This window comes from Cyrtonyx montezumae, unplaced genomic scaffold, assembly GCF_038088225.1.
Source record: "Cyrtonyx montezumae isolate F1298 unplaced genomic scaffold, pur_monq_1.0 scaffold_0, whole genome shotgun sequence".
Lineage (NCBI taxonomy): Eukaryota > Metazoa > Chordata > Aves > Galliformes > Odontophoridae > Cyrtonyx > Cyrtonyx montezumae.
This window is the reverse complement of record NW_027071824.1, coordinates 12976426-12993755: the sequence shown is the minus strand read 5'-3', so window position 1 is coordinate 12993755 and position 17330 is coordinate 12976426. Positions and strand designations below refer to the sequence as shown.

The 17330-nt window shown below is 37.0% G+C and overlaps 1 protein-coding gene across 1 annotated transcript in view; it reads right to left on the bottom strand.

Moving 5' to 3' along the window:
- PRKCE (protein kinase C epsilon) overlaps positions 1–17330 on the bottom strand; it is a 272383-nt gene that overhangs the window by 21077 nt on the left and 233976 nt on the right. Inside the window, exons 12-13 of the mRNA XM_065754869.1 lie at positions 5680–5818; positions 3089–3277 (exon numbers count right to left, since the gene is read on the bottom strand). Coding sequence (XP_065610941.1) covers positions 3089–3277; positions 5680–5818 — 328 coding nt within the window. The remainder of the gene's footprint in view (positions 1–3088; positions 3278–5679; positions 5819–17330) is intronic.

Here is a 17330-nt window from a genome sequence, read left to right as displayed (position 1 = left end):
ACCCTCTGGTAACTGAGAGAGAGCAGGCCAGGAACCATCAGCCACACATTTTGCAGTAGAAGAACATGGAAATTACAGGGTACGCTTTTTGCACTCTGTAACCCAGGTATCAAAGAAGTTACATAGGATCCTTCTGCCTGCCATGCTCTATCTTTGATTTAAGCTGCAGACAAGGAGAACATCATGTCATATTTAACAAGTCCAGAACATGAAAATATTACTACCTAATACAGTTTATCAGTGTACTTCACAAACTTGGAAATGAATGATGAGGGAGAAAAAAAAAAAGGAGCAAATACTTGAAACAAGTGTCATGTGCAAATATGATGCAATAATCTCAAATTTCTGAAGTGGACATTTAAGTCCACACATTTCATACTCTGAGATAAATATTGACCTTTTTCAGCTCTTATTGCCATTTCTGAAGCACAAGCTGACATTTATTTCCTGTTTATCTACAGCATCAACAACGATGCTACTGTCAGTGCCCTGACAGCTGCTAACTGTACTGTATTGATGAGATGGTTGCCAGTAGGGCTTATTATACTTCTAACACTTACAGTCACAGCCATACGTGCTGCCTGTACTATGACAGGAACCTCTTGTTTAAGTGAGAGCAATGAAGATCAGAACTCCTACTGACTTAAATGACAACGGGAAAAAGGTTGCTGAGACAGCCATGTAACTTGGAGCCTGAATCCAAGATCAGTGGATTCCTAAAACTTTGCTTTGAAATAAGCAGTCGTGTTTAAAAGCAGAGTTCTGCCTCTGTAGCCAGAGATCTATGTCATCTGGATACACAGGGAGCATACACTGTACACTCAACCTTTCTCAATTGCTTGCAAAGAAGCCCAGAGCTAATTTCAATGAGGAATTGTTTTCCTTACCAGACAGGAAAGAATTTTAAATAGCAATTCCTGTCAATTCACAGAAACAGGGCTAATAAGATTCCTGGGATTTCATGGGATAAGCCGCATTCTGCCTTGCAATACTGATTTATTATCCTTGCTAGGATTTTGTAAGAAAAAAATGAGAAACTGCTTTTTCATAGAAGAAGAAAACATTATTACTTGATATAAGAGAACATCAGGTCATTAAACTCTCCTTACAACTTGCTCGGAGGAGTGAAAAAAATACATGGTTTCTAAAGAATAAAACTGTCTCAAAGCACAATGTGAGGAAATGAAGTGTTCCAAAGCTAATCCCTTGCTAGCATTCAGCAGTAAAATACATAGACGCCTCTTTCTTTCCTCTGCTTTTCCTGTTCTTCATTTAACAGAATGTAGACAGGGATCAGATGCAGAGCACAAATTTCAGAAGTGTTTCACATCATAGCTGCAGAGGCAGCAGGTTGTTAAATGTAAGGAAATGTATTCTTTTTACAGTGTTTCATTAAATTCTATCAACTTATGCCAGTGAAGACATCTTACCCAATTAAGAGTAATTTCTTACTACAGTGTAAATCTATTTGATGGATGTCACTCTCTTTTTAAAGTTTAAGATGGCATTAAGGATTAACATTAGACAAAAAGATGTTAAAAATAGACTAGCAAAATATATATTGCCACGCCTACTATCAACACGTAGACTCAGGGAAACAGACTCATGAAAATGTATTGTAAAGTATCTTTGAAAGAAATTTGAATACCTTTACTTTTATAAACACAAAAATATATAACTTACACTCACAGTCCAATTCAGTGTATCTATTTTTGTGTGGTTAATGAATGACGTGTAACATTAACAGTTGGACATCTTACTACACGCATCACAGACAGTAAGGCCCTAATTATCAAACCTGTTTTTCCCTTTTCTCTGTAAAAAAAACTCAAACCCTTTTAGTTACTAGTTCTAGTGGTTCTTTCACTACATGCTAGTCAAGGTTTATCAGAAAACTTCCCCTCTCCAGTGAATGTTTCCGTTATTCAGAATAATAGATATATTGGTTAATGTTGACTCACAGAAAGAGCCTTTGGATTGGAAGACAAAGGAACAGACCTTACAGAATGTCAAACCAAAATACTTTAGAAAATCTCTGAAATTCTCTACAATACCCAGGAATAATCCTGAATATCAGTCTGAATTCCTGCAGTTCAATTCCATACATCCTAGTTGCTGGACTGATAATAATTGAAGGCTTTGGGAATAAAAAGAGACACATGAAACTATCGCGTCAACTAATAAAATGTCATCAGAGAGGCATCTGGGGTGAAATGGGAGAATATACATGAAGGACAGTTTGAATAAATCCTCCATGTTTTCACTACCATGAATGGAGCAAAAGAGGTACAACAGCAAACAATTCTGAGAGATTAACTTGGATTTCTAAGTCTGGACCATTCTCTAGAGCTCCCTCTCCACATAGCCCCCTATCCTCAATCAGGATAAGATTGAAGGTATTTTTATTAAAAGATTACAAAGTGCTACCTGTCCATTGGTGTAGAAATCAGAATTTGTTCAAGTTTTCTATATCAATTCAAAAGGTAATCCTGCATGAATGTAACTCAAAATGAAACTCTGTAGGACTTCACGTTAGTAGCTATTCATTGAAAATTTCCTTTTTTCCAGGCATCAATTGGGGCAGAAACAACTGCCCTGGAGTGAGACTACTTATCTAAGTGTTATGTGAATTAAAAAGTAAAACATGCAGCTGTAAGTAAAAGGCTTTCAACTAATCTTGATAATGTAGGAAGAAAGGCATCAGGGTGGCAAATTTACCACCGCGTTAAATCAAAACACCGACTCTGTTTCTTTACTCAGTGCTTTCCCAACTCTGGTGAACATGCAGCATATGAAGTATTTAAGTGATAGTATGGTTCTAGTTGGTTGGGTTTTCCCTGAAACATGAATCTGCAGTACACAGATTTATGCAGTGTACAACTGCGTGGAATACAAACATTCTGTTCCTTTCCCACAAGCGGTGTAATTTATCCCAGGCCCCATTATCCTAACAGTGGCACTCTGAACTGTGCTTGAACTCCCAGTGGTGACTGTTCTCAACAACTTGCAGCAAATTCAATTTTAATCAAGGGAAAAAAAAAATAATGAAAACCACAAAGAGGAGGAAAACAAGTAATGGAAGACTCACTGCTTTTAGAATGCTGACAGCTTCTTTACTGAGCCAGACTGGATATAAGACATCATCGTGAAGGATGGATTCAAAGAGATCATCTTCATTGTCAGCTTCAAAAGGGGGTTGCCCAGCCATCATTTCGTACATGAGAACACCCAGAGCCCACCAATCTACTGAAGGGCCATATTCTAATTCCTGGAGGATCTGGTACAGAAAAAGAGATCAAATTGAACAGTTAATTTAGATAACACTATCAGATGCAAATTTACTGTTTCAACGTGCTAGATTCCTTTTTTCCCCCCAGGGCACATGTAGGACTAAAACCCACACTAATGTTGCTAAAGAGCAGGCATGGTTTCTTACCAATACAATTTGCACTAACAGCTATGTGTCAATGTGTAGCTGTTCTCAGAAGTATTAACTGAGTTTAGTAGTCCCAGGAGTAAAAGAGTATGCTTGTCAGCAAAAGAGCTGTATATCCTTTCAAACTGTTTAAAGCAGGTCACGCTATAAGGGAAGAAAGATCACATATACAAAACAGATCGGTGGAAAATGTGAAACATTTCCTTGTCTCTATCTTGAATAAAACAAACATAACCAACTTGTAATGTTGTACAGAGATCATCCAAGAGATTTATTCTCGTGCTTTAGGTAGGGCTGAAGGAAGCTAAAAGCATTTTTCTTCAAGTTCTTTTTACAGCACTGAAATGCTGTACAATACATGGTTCTAAGATTCACTTTTATTGCATTTGCTTTCAAGAAAAAAACTGGCTATAACTTTTCAGGTGGCACAAGTTCAACCTTGTAGCAAATACCTTTAGTGGGGAGTAGCTGTTTAGCGTGATGGATTTTTATTGTCTTAGTGTTACAGAACTATTGTACAAGGAACAAGTTCTTGGCTCCTCTCCACTCAAAAGAAGTTTGATGTTTGGCTGCAGTGTTTCAGCATGACAGAAGATTAGGGAAAGAAAGTAAGTGACTGTTTAAGGTGAAGATGACCAGCTTAAAACTGTTGGAATGGCAGCAACTCCGCCACCTCCTTAAACAATATTACTGTTCCAGTCAGAAGTCTTGTGGTGAGCTACATTAGCTTAATGCCACTTGGGAAAAATGACTGTGAAGTAATGTATGAAACTAAATTCAGTTTTAACCTAAAAACAGAAATTAGTTTAATGTTTGGGTATATCTATCTTACTTCCAACTGGATTTTTAGTTGATTGGATATTAAATTAAATTTTATAATTACACTAATTACAGAAAACAGTGCTTTTCAGAAGTGTACTTTCTGACTGTTTTGGGTACTCTCTGTAAATCAGATATTGCTAACATAAAGGGAATTGAAACATAGTACCATGGTGCAAGAGAAATAGAATCAAGAGATATTGTGCAATCAAGATGACAGAATGGAAGCCTAAGCTACTAAATTCAGCAAGATGAGGATTTAATGTAAAGGGTCCTGAGATCATATTATTGTTTTGGTTTTAGTAATATTTTTAAAATAATTTGCCAAATGACTCAATTAGTATACTAAATCAGAAAAGAATTCATATGAAACCAAATCCATCACACTGGCATTTATTTTCTTTTAACTCCAGAGTTCTTTTCAAATGCCACAAAACATGTTCATAGATGTCATGATAGTTACAAGATGACTCATACCTTATCAGTTGTGTTACCAAAGCTTGACAGCCAAGAAGTCTAACACCGCCAATTTCTAATTTATTGTCACCAGCAAATAATAAACTAATATTTTTTCCTGCTGTAAATTTATGGCTGATGAAGGACAAGCTAATGAAGCTTTTAAACTAGATTAGCATGCTGAATCTTTGCCAGAAAGATGCATGGCTTACTAACTGAACTGAGCGGACAAAATCTGTCTAGCAGGGAAACTAAAATATTAACTCATTTGAGGCACTCAAAAATGCATGTCATAATGTTAAAATTTAGGATACGCAAAATAAGTACAATTATCAGCAATTTCTTTTACCCAATTAATGGCTTAAAATGAATTAGGGTGTTGTCAACTGTACACTGCATCCATACGAAAGGCTTCTACTTTTTTATGCAAGTATCTCTATTTTCTCCCCATTCATACGATGAGGAGTACTGCAAAAATAGTGTCTTTCACTTATAAACACTTTAAATAAAAGAATATATTCCCACAAAGTATTATGGAAAATGACACCAAACCTATGGTCTCTGCTGTATAAACATCCCCTTTTAAGTCTAATGAAGAATTAACATCCTTTTTTATAACTACCAAAGACCAGTGCTAATAGTAGCCAATTGCATGCAGCTTCCTAAAGGCTTCTGTGAAAGCTTCTTGAAAGGCCTTCACAATGATGCTGAATCAGAAATGAGAATGTGGAAAAAAAATAGTTACATTCAGGTAATAAATAACAGAAAATCCACGCTTTGCCACTCTGTGAACATGGAATACTGTTTGTGCCTTGTAGAGGAAACGGTGCAGGATTATCCAGGACACTGTGGCACAGCCTAGCCTGCTTAATCTACTGCTTTCATCTACAGCTAAAAAATATCTAAAATTGCACATGTTAACAGTCTAGCTGATGAATTATACTATCTTGACACTGTGCAAAAAGTACCTCTGGAGCTATATAGTCCGGTGTGCCACAAAAGGTTGTGGTGGTCACTCCATTCAGAATCCCTTCTTTGCACATCCCAAAGTCAGCCAGTTTACAGTGGCCTTCTGCATCCAGCAGAATATTGTCCAGTTTCAGGTCCCTGAAATAAAAAGGCCCAGAATTATATCAACTCTCAAACTTCGAGCATGTACTCATGAATCTGTACACAAACTATAAAACATGACAAACAGATGGTTTCACAAACACCTCTAAGTATCTGTCCTTCGTGTATGCATGAAAAATTACTAGCAGCAGTTACTAAATAGACCTCAATAATGACAACAAAGAAGCAGGTAATGACCAACATTTTGCAAGACCATGCCTTTACTCTGTCTTCAGCTGCATGGAAGTGCAATTGTATTAAAAACAGAATAAGAAATGTTTGGAAAATATCTCATTCTCTTGATTGCTATGAATCTAAGACTCTGTGAAACAAATTGGTGTCATCTAATAAAGCCACTCTCACTTTTTCCATGAGTAAAGTGTAAGGAGTACCAAGTTACCCATGCTTATCAGATGGGTCGAATTAACAGTTACTTTCAAACATGGATTACTTTGAATTGGATTCTTAATGTATACTAACAATTCAAAGTTCAGACTGCAATGAGAGAATTAAAAAAAGTACTTATATGTTTGGTAGAATTATTTTCTGCAGCTCAAAAGCCTCTCAGAAATAATCTCACAGGAGTATTTGACACTTGTTGCTTAACAACACATCTTTGCAGCTGCCTGTGATCACTCTTTTTACAAATCTCTTTGTGTTGAAAATGCACAATTCTTTAGTTATTAAACTGGGTGAGGTCAGTAACAGGTTGAGAAAGGGATACTGACCTTTCATATCTTGCCCTCTGCACATTTTCTAAATATACAATTGACGATCATCTCATGATCCAACACAACAAAGGCTAGATACCATTTAACTTACCTGCCACTTGTCTTAGACTAAATTACAAAAAGATTTGGAAAGACAGTGAATAAAAGAACAATCTTTTGTATGAAGAAAAACACAAAAACACACAAAAAACCCACCCCCTAATCCCTTCTCTTTATTGTATTAAAAATTCATCAAAAGAAGAGGTGAGAATCAAAAGCAAAGCATGTGTTCTTAAGTTTGATTGTTAAGATTCTGTGGGCAGCTCCTGATCAGAACTTTTTGTTCTTGATGTATTAAATAAATTTTCATGTATTGAATTGATGAGAAATAAGAATGAACAGACGAATTCTAAATCAGACATATGAATAAAATCGCATGCCAGCCTTTGTAAGCAAACGGAGAACTGAAGGATAACTGGTGACAACCAAGACAGCTTCACTAAAGGCAACTTGTGCCTGACAAGTCTAACAGCCTTTTATGACAGGGTCAGGGTGCTGATGCATAAGGGAAAAGCAACTGATATAGTATTTGACTCTGTATCACATAGTACTCTTTTCTCTAAATTAGAGAGACATAGATTTGACAGATGGACCAGTTGGTAGATAAGAAATTGTCTGGATGGTCACACTCAAAATGTTGCGGACAATTGCTCAATGTCCAAGTGGACACCAGTGACAAACTGTGCTCCTCAGGTGTCTCCATTGGGATTGGTACTATTTAATTTCTTGGCTCTTGACATGGACACACTGACACTGAGTACACCCTCAGCAAGTTTGCAGAGGACATCAAGCTGAATGGTGCAGTAGACACGTTGTTGGGAAGTGATATCATCCAGAAGGATCTTGACAGACTTAAGAGATGGGCCCCTGCAAACCTCATGAAGTTGAACAAGGCCAAGTGCAAAGTCCTGCATCAGTGTTGGAGAGATCTAAGATAGGATAAAGAATATATTGAGAGCAACCATGAAGGACTAGGGGATGTTGAATGACAAAAAACTGAACATGAGCTGGCAAGGTGCAATTGCAACCCCAAGAACCAACTACACCCTGGGCTGCATCAAAAGTGATGTAACCATTGGGTCAGGGGAAGTGATTCTCTCTCTTTATTCTGCTCTTACAAGGCCCCATTTCATAGTACTGTATTCAGCTCTCGGGCCTTCAGTACAAGAAGGGGATGAACCTGTTTAAGAGGGACCAGAGACAGGCCACAAGGATGCTTAGAGAGCTGGATCACCTCTCGTGTGAAGACAGGTTGAGAGAATTAGGGTTATTCAGCCTTGAAGAAAAGAAGGCTATAGGGAGACCTTACAGCAGCCTACTAGTACTTAAGGCTTACAAGAAAGCTGGATAGGGACTTTTTATTCAAGAGTATAGTGACAGGCCAAGAGGTAATGGTTTTAAATTAAAAGATGGTGGATTTGGATTAGATATATGAAAGAAATTTTTCGCTTTGAGGGTGCTGAGGCACTGAAATGGGCTTCCTGGAGAAGTTATAGATGCCCCATCCCTGAAGATGTCCAAGATCAAGATGGATGGGGCTTTGGGCAAAATGATCTAGTGGGAGGTTTCCCTGCCCATGGCAGGGAGGTTGAAACTAGGTGACCTTTAAGATTTTTTCCAACCCAAACTACTCTATGCTTCTATGAGAAGATACAGATTTTGTTGCCAAAATCCTTAATACCAACAAATTCCATCTGAGTGAGGGATTAGAAGTACTTGCCTTGCTCTGAAGACTTATTTTTTCAGAGAAATGTCTCCCTACCCTACCAGTCCCTAGACTTCAGAGCTACAAACATAGTAATGCATTGGAAACATTGAGTCAGATTAAATAATTTAATAGCCCTTCCAAGGCTGCATTATGTGAGAGATATCCAAGGCTACGGTTTTCTGAAATTTCCCCAGAGATGCTCTTTTCTCTCTATCACCCCTACTTCAGAAGTTGAAGTTAATTCTTTTTGATTGTTTTTATTTTTCTTTTGATGCTTCAATATTTTTGGGTATGCTGGCCGAACTGTATCTAACCTATACTACGTTACAGGACAGCAAAAGCATGAGGTATTTCTGTTACATAGTGGACTTACTGATCAATGTCTGCATAATGACTGCAAATATGTATACAGTGCATCAGACACTTCTGGAAAACACTTGGCGACAAAGTAGAAATTAGTTGTATTGTATAGACACTAAGTGGTTTGTGTATTTGCAAGAAGTTTGAGGTAGCCAAAGTCAGATTTACCTCACTAACTGCAAATCCACTTTCTCTCATGTAAACTAGCCTTATCAAATATGGTTTATGAAGCTGTAGAAATGCTCCTTGCAATCAATGTGCCTTACACCTGACTTTGATCTCTACAGATCAATTACACTGCTCTTGTAGATACTCAGCTGGTCACACCCATGAGGCCCCCACACTACATTTTATCATTTTTTAAGGTCATCCTTTTTATGAGTTCTCGAACAATCCAAGATCTAACTGGTTCCAACATAATCAACAACATCTAATCTTTTCACCCATCAATCACCTCTCACTGTCACTTTATTTGTTTAAAGATTTGTGTAAGTAACAGAAACCAGAAATAAAAACTTAACTTGACAGTAAAGAAAGAGAATAAACAGCCTGAGCAAAGAGAAAAACATGAAGAACCTAGATATTAAATTCTGCTTGTCTATGAAGATCAACAGTGAAATTTTAAGCCTTCCTACAGGAGGTTAAAAGGTAAGTTAGGAGTCTGCCAAAGTGCCAGATTTATAGCTGGTCCATGAGCTTATCATGCACTGAAAAGCATTTAAAATAATTTTGTTAATTTGTAGCTGACAGATTTTTTTTTTAAGGTAAATTTTAAAAAAGAAAGTGTAATAACTACAGAAATGTAAGAGAGTAGGTAACGTGCCATTTAATGCCTCTGAGGAAGAAAAAAAAGACTAAATCAAAACACTCAGAAATAGTAGCAGAAAAGAGCTCTCAAGGAGGCATTTTTTTTCAGTGCATCACGCTAGTGAAAAAAGTTTTAGTTTAAGATCTATATGTATCCACAGTTGAAACTCAGCTCTCCTATCATCTCCAAAATTAAGAACTATCAATCTCTGGAATGTAAATTCATTGTCTGTACAGAGTAATCCATTTGGATCCATTCTGTCTTCTACTTGGTTCCAGGTATTAGTGCCAGCTGTCTGCCTCTAAATCAGAGCTTACCAAGTAATACAGTGTCAGATAGCTCAGTGACAAAGATCTATTACATTCTTCTTTTTCTCATTTTGCATACTCTTTGTAGGAACTAAGAAAGTCATCTGTGTCTGACAAAATGAACTCCTATAACCTGAGTAACTACTTGCAACTGCAAACAACCTAACCAGTTAAGCTAGGAAAATGCCCAGGTTGTTTGAATGTATTAATGATACATGAAGCTACTACTCTCCTTTGTTTGTTTGCCAAGATACTTTGTACAGTCAGTTCAGTTGTCTTGAGCAGCTTGAGCAATCAATTGCATAACTTAAGTACTGGGGTTTTTTTAATCATTTATTTTTCTCGGAAAATGTTAAAAAGAAATTTAAGCCTTTGTTTCTATTTCTGGTCATTTGCCAGCATCACAATCACCTCAGAAACAGGAATGATTGGCAGGATCTCAAGAGATAATCAGGATTATAGCAACAAGGATTGTGCATGTCAGAACAGAAGAGCAGGCTGACAGCAGGTAACCTGCAAGAAAGCTTCCATAGCATTCATTGATTCCTCTACATGCCAGTGTCATGAGACACTGAGTGTTCTCCCTTCCCAGAAATGCTCCAGTGATGAGGACTTCACAGAACTGGGCTCTTCAAGTCTGACTTCAAACAGTAGCCAGTGAGATAACCACCTTGTGTGTGTGGACATGTGTCATGCATGTCATTTAGATAACAGGTAATGTTCTTGTTGAAAGTAAGGCAATTAAACAGTCAAGATAGGCTTTGACCAGAAAGTCTGCCAAACATTACTAACAGTAGCCTTTGAATCAGGTAAACATTAGTAACTAAATAAAACCATATTTGAAGAACAGGATCAAGTAGCTAAGAAACATGATCACATGTTGGTTTAAGCAATCACTTTACAATGAAACATCTTCACAGCATCTACCTCTACTCTAGTTGCTGAATAATCAAAAATATATGTTTCAGTGTATAGATCAGCATGAAGGTGAATAAACAGTACCAAAAAATAAAAACTGCATCGGAAACATGTATATTTATTTGTAGGATGAAAATGAAGTGAAGGACAGCAACTTACTTAACATCTACAGAACATCAAAGCAACACAAGTCAAAAGTATGTAGTTACTGAACAACTGTCAAAGAAACAGATCCTTCATATTATTTTTTTTTTTTTGTGTGTGTGTAACTTTCAGCTACAATAAACCCTTTCAATACTGTATTTGAAATCTTTGCCACTGCCATTGTTTCCCTGCATGGGAAAATCACATCCTTTCTGCAGGCTTTGAATAGACAGGCTATTCACAGAAGGAACCACTGAAGGTAAAAAGGAAACATCCCCATAACAACACACAGAGAGCCAACAGAATCATTTTCCAGAAGTATAGTTATTGAAATTCATAACTGAAGGCAACACCCTCATTAAATCAATTAAAAATTTAAATTAGGAAGATGAAATTACTTTTCCTATGTTAATTAATGTAATACTTCTACATTCCTAGAGTTTTAACTTACTCAGCAGTATCCAAATTGCATTTGAGACAAAGATGCTCTCTCGCATCTAGAGGTTTCTCCTGTACACAGCTCCCAATTTCTCTTTGCTGTATTTTTAGTTAGTTAATGTTGCATTTTCAAGATGAATTTCAGTCATAAGCAGTAAATATCACAGAACATTTGTACTATGCTGTCTGAAATGTTATTTTCTGGATGATTGATAGACTCACCAAAATCTTTGTCTCAGTTCTTTAAACATATTGGTGATTCCAAAATACATAGATAACTAATCTACTAGATTCTGTTCTAACCAAGATGAAGTTGTACAGAAAGCTGGTGAGAAAACCAATATAAATTCCAGTGTTTGTTATGTTCTGATGTTAACTTCTTTAGTGATTAAGTCTCACAACCTAATATCAACTTCCATATATAAGCTATGGGACAGATGTACTAGAGCTAGTGGATTCTTTTGTTGCATTAAGTACTTTAATCACAACACATCAGCAAGGTTTTTGTACCTCTATGACTAATTGGAGACAAATGGCTAAAACCCCAACCATAACTTCTACGAAAACACAAACATTTTCTCCACTTCAGATACTCTGTGGTAAGGAAGGAACCCTCATTTCTAATGATACTAAGCATAAAAATACAAACATAGTATTGTCACTCAATATCTGGTTCTAATAGGTGATGTGATCTCCCTTACTCTGTAGAGTAAAAAAAAAATTATGATATTTGCTGCACTGTTCATGGTTATGAATGGATTCATGATATTAGGGCAGATTTGGGGATAGAGTAGATGGAAAACTGGGTGAAATTAACAGTGAAGAAAAAATGGCTCTGCTGGTTTTACTGTAGGAGATTTCCTAAAAGTTCTTAAGTTTTGGCAGTATTAATCTGAAACTCTTGGATTTTCTGTTTTGCTTTTATGTTGATCCATTAAGTAATTAACAGACTTATGAAAAGCATTTTCACAGAATCACAGAATCATAGGGTTTTGAAGGGACCTCTGGAGATAACCTAGTTCAACCTCCTACTAAAGCAGTACTAAACCTGGCCCCAACCAGAACACTTTGTGCCCTTCGGATATTTATGTGTTTATAAGATCCCTTCACAACATTTTCTTCTCCAGGCTGAACAGCCCCAGGTCTGTCAGCCTTTCCTATTAAGGGAGATGCTCCAGGTCCCTCCTTACCTTTTTGGCCCTCCACTGGACTCCCTAGAAGTCCCTGTCTTTCTTGAACTGAAAGCCCAGAACTGGACACAGAGCTCCAGATGTGACCTCATCATGGCAGAAGAGAGGGGGAGCCCTTTTTGGTCACAAGGGCACGCTGTCAGCTTATGGACGACAAATTGTCCATCAGGACACTCAGGTCCTTCACTGAAGAGCTCCTTTTCAGCAGGCCAGTCCCTAAACTGTACTGATGACTGCAGTTATTCCTCCTCAGAAAGAAGCTATCTGTGGGTCTGTAAACTCTACTCATCAGAAAACAAAAATGTGGCTTGTGTGGTGTATAATATTGCCTGTCCCCACAGTGTACTATGAGAGAACTTTTAGAAAAGCAAGGTCCTGGGATGGAAAAGAGGGCTGTTTTTGTCATGCAGCCCTAAATATTCACTGATGTCTCAATGTATTCAACAAGGGTTTAATATTCCTTTCAGGAGGTTAAAGAAAACAGTGATTTGGAAGTAGCATAAAACAAAAATTTATAAAAGAATTTCTATTATACATGGCTTTTTAATGGCTTCGACCATAACTTTATTACAATTGTCGGTAGCAGCTTAGGACATTACAGTACATGATCTGCTTATCTTATTATGCTGAGTTTCCTTATAATAATGTGTAGACAAATAAATATATCATACTTAACAGCTTTCCTTTGTAGTGCTTTTCCTTTCTTATTATTGTCACATTTTTATTTGTGAGGATAAGTAAAATATCTAGAAGTTTCAACATGCATGATGTAAAACACTCTCAAAAATTGGCTAAGGATAGAAGAAAGTGATCTCTATTTCTTTTTCATGTGTGTTGCCTTCTACATTCACATCATAATGCTTTTTAAATGTCATCCTTCCACGATTCCCACCTGGGAATGCAACAATCCTTCAGTGAGCCTTAGGCAGAGATGGGATATAGCGTTACAACACTGCCTCTTGATTTAACCAACTTCCAGTCAGATTTTGTGCTGGATCCCACAGGCATTCCTGCATTCCCATTGCCTAAAGGCCAGCAATTTTTTTTATCAAGTAAGAGCAGTCATGAATGGAGCTGCCTCCTGCTTCAGAAACATGCAGTACCATCAGATAGCAAGCAATTTTCCCTTTTGAAAAACTTCAGATTTTAAAAGCCATTTGTGTTGAAAACACAGACTGCTTGAAGTTCTTTATGAAAGCAGCATGCAAACAGCTGGTGGCCTTGTGCTCAGGATGGTGTCCTACTCCTGGAGCTGAGCAGTTTGGCCTCCCTGGGTCTCCAACTGTGCATGTGAGTGCCCTGACACTACTAACAGTTCACTGAGGGGGATCTACTTCTTTTCTTCTCCACTTTGTTTAAACACACAATTTCCTCTTTTTTTTTTTTTTTCCATCTCAAAAGATTATAGCTGAGAATGACAGGATGACTCTGTATTCTCACTGACAATATTTACTGTGTCAGCCTCTGCTAAAAAAACCTTATGTTGAGCCATAGCTAAATATGTAATGTGACACAACCTGCCCTCCCTGACACCTCGGTGATCTCACTGAGGACAATAGAGTCCTTAGGTTTAGCCAAGGACTAATTCAAGCTGAGGCATACTACTATGTAAAGTACAAAGCTTTGTGCTCTTATTTTCATATCTCAAATAACATAAGATTGCATACTGTAACAGTAACTTAGGTGGAGCACAAACTAGCAGTGCCCACTTATGTACGTCTATAATCCTTTTAACAAAAAAATACTAAATCATTTGATAAATCCACTTGATGAAAGACAGTGAAAGGATGGCGTGAAGCTAGAAAAGCTCGACAGATCAAGTTCAGAAAAATGAATTCTGAAAAAATGCTAGCAGAACCTTAGATAGTAAATTTATCAGTGGACATATTAATTTTTCTTATTTGGATCAGGTAACAATTCGTCTTTGGAACTCAGATGCAGTGGTGACTTTCCTCAATGGCCTAAGTAGATATGATGACAAAGTCACTATCATTTGACGGTGGAATACAGATTATGCAAGCATGCAGAAAATAAAAGAATACTTTGTTTTCAGGCATGGTTTCTGAAACCCAGATTGTGACCTGGGAGCTTCTCTTGCATTCCTAATGTTAAGTGAGATGAATTTGAGCCTTTGAGTATATCCAAGTATGCACTGCTTCCCAGCTCTCTGTGTTCCAGAGATTTCTCCTGTTTTCATTCAAGTTAGTTGTGAAACTAATTTTTGTAGGAGATAGCCAGACAAAGGAAGATTAAGAAAAAAGATGACCAGTATTCATTTGTCTGACAGAATTTTCTTTGTCTTTAACACAAATACACACACAGAGTTTGCAAGTATTTGAAGTTGTGCACTGTAAAACTACTTAATTTTTCTCAGTTATGTCATACTGCACTTTCCTGACTGCTAAACCTTCCAACACATATCCATCAGAGAGACATACATTTAACTGCCCTACTTGGACATACCAACTAAAAGGCTCCAGAGCATTATTCTACATTGTTTCAGGCACATAGAAAGAACATTTATAAAAATATGAAAACAACTGAAGAAAAGCTGCTACTGTAATCAGAAATAGTTGAAGGCATTTCCTGTATTTTGCTATCAAACCGGTTGTTTTTTCCATTACATACTAAGTGAACTTCAGTAAGGTCAAGACACCAAAGAAAAACAGGATCAGAATATATTTAATCAACCAGAGTTGACTATTTAAGTCTCTTTCTTTCAGATGCTTAGTCCTGGATCTCATTCCATGTCCTCAATTTTCTCCCTTAAGTCACAGATGCATATATCAGGTCCTTCAAATTCCTGATTAAGATGGATGTTTTCAATGGCATTAATCTTGTTAGGTTTGCACTTACCTTAGCCTAAAGGTCAATTAACCTCATGTTGTGTGACAATACCAATATTATTTTAGCATGATATAACTACAATAGGGGAGACAGATTTTCATTTACAATAGCAGTACTGGGCCCAAAACTTCTCTCTTCGTTGGAAGTCTATTGTTTACATAATGCTGCCTATTAAGATCAAGTCATAGGTTTGAAATGACTATTAAATAAAAGTTGAAGCTATGATACTATAGGTTAATTTGAACCAATCCTGTATATCAGTACTGCGCTGTCCATACGCGCTCTACATACAGATGGTATGAAGGTTTTTAGCACCCATTCTATATTCTGACCTTACTTCTTTTCAAGAGAAAAGATGTATTTGTTTCTTCACGGAATGCCAAATGACATTCTTCTATTTGTTAACATGACACAAATGTAGACACCTTCCTCAGAAATGACCAGTTCCAAACGTATTGTTGACACAGTGAAAGGAGAAGGTTACCATGTTTTCCCAGCAACTAAGAAAGCCCCAAGCTCTGGTCCTGTTTTGTACAGAAAGGAGAATATTAGCTTGCCTGAGCTTTGTGATAAGACTGAAAACTGACTCATGCAGCCTTATTATCTACCCACAGAGTGCAGAACACAGTAAAGGCCACTTGGTACTAGAGATGGCCTCCAAAGCTCTCCTTAAGTCCTCCTCTCTCCTACACCCCACCCTCTTTCTAGCTTTGAAGCTTTACAGTTTCTCTATTTAATTCCTCTGAGTCTGTTTATCAAAATAAACTAATGAGATTCAAATAAATCCCCATTTTTCAGCCACAGGGCCGGAACATCAGCATACTCTAACAAGATAAGACACAGTGAAGATGAAGAACTTAAAATGCTAGAATCTGCTCATAAAGGGTAGCACAGATTTTATACATACTCAATAATGCACGTTATATGCTTGTCAGGACAAGACTGAACAATCATTCAGGAAAAAAATGAAACTGTTGCAATGCTGGGATCCAACACCATAACTTGAACTGATCTTCATTTTCTTCCATTTCTTTTCTGTGACATCTATATACTCCACAGACTTTTAAAGAACAATATTTTCAAAAAGATTATTTTAGTTTGGCCACTATAAAATAAGTGACAGGGAACAAATCCTAAGCAAGTCATTAATGTGCTAGCTTGAATCTACATTTCACCTCATTTCTTTATCGGCCTTTGCAGCATTATAATGCACCAAAAGCATAAAGAAAAATGTTTACTAAAAGTTTTAAATAGGTTTTTTTTTTTTGTTTGTTTGTTTTTTAATAAAAGAAACAAATGTCAGAATTCTCCTTCCTGTGCTCCCAAGGGTGTCCCAGCAGGGAACAAACACAGCTCCTAGCAGTAAGCAGACTCCTGCTAAAGCTCCATATCATGTTTCCATAAAGAAGAATGCTTTCTTAACCAGAAAAACACCGTTTTTAGTGAAGTTTTGTACGCACACTGATTTTCCAGCCTCACTTTGTTCTTAGTTCAGCCTCCTGAGTCTTCTTATGGAAAGCCTTTCCACAGGGTAGTGCCTGTATAGTATGCCAAATGGACCAAATGACTTCTATAGCATAAATGAAATGATGTAATTCAGCAAGAATTTTGCTTCTAACAAAATGCTTACTTATATGGAATCACTAGAGGAAAAGATTTTAATAATTTCTGCTTCTGATTTCAGGAGCATAGCTTACATGCCTGAACATCTTTTTACCCAATCACATGATCTGAACTGGGGAAGGTTATGTAGACTCTTAATTTAAAACTTTCTCTAATCCGGCTGTACTTACATGGATCAAAAAGCAGCAATCAGAATAAGTTTAACAGCTTTCTGCAGAAATTCTCATGAAACCAGCAAGTTAAATCTATTTTTAATCATTTAAAAGGATTCTTTTTATACAGACGTATTTCTCTTTCAAAATTCTATATAGCTAGTTTTCCATTATATTTGAAAGAAAATTGATGCAGTTGAGGGATTCTGGGAAAACTAAGACAAATCTTTATTATCTGTCTGT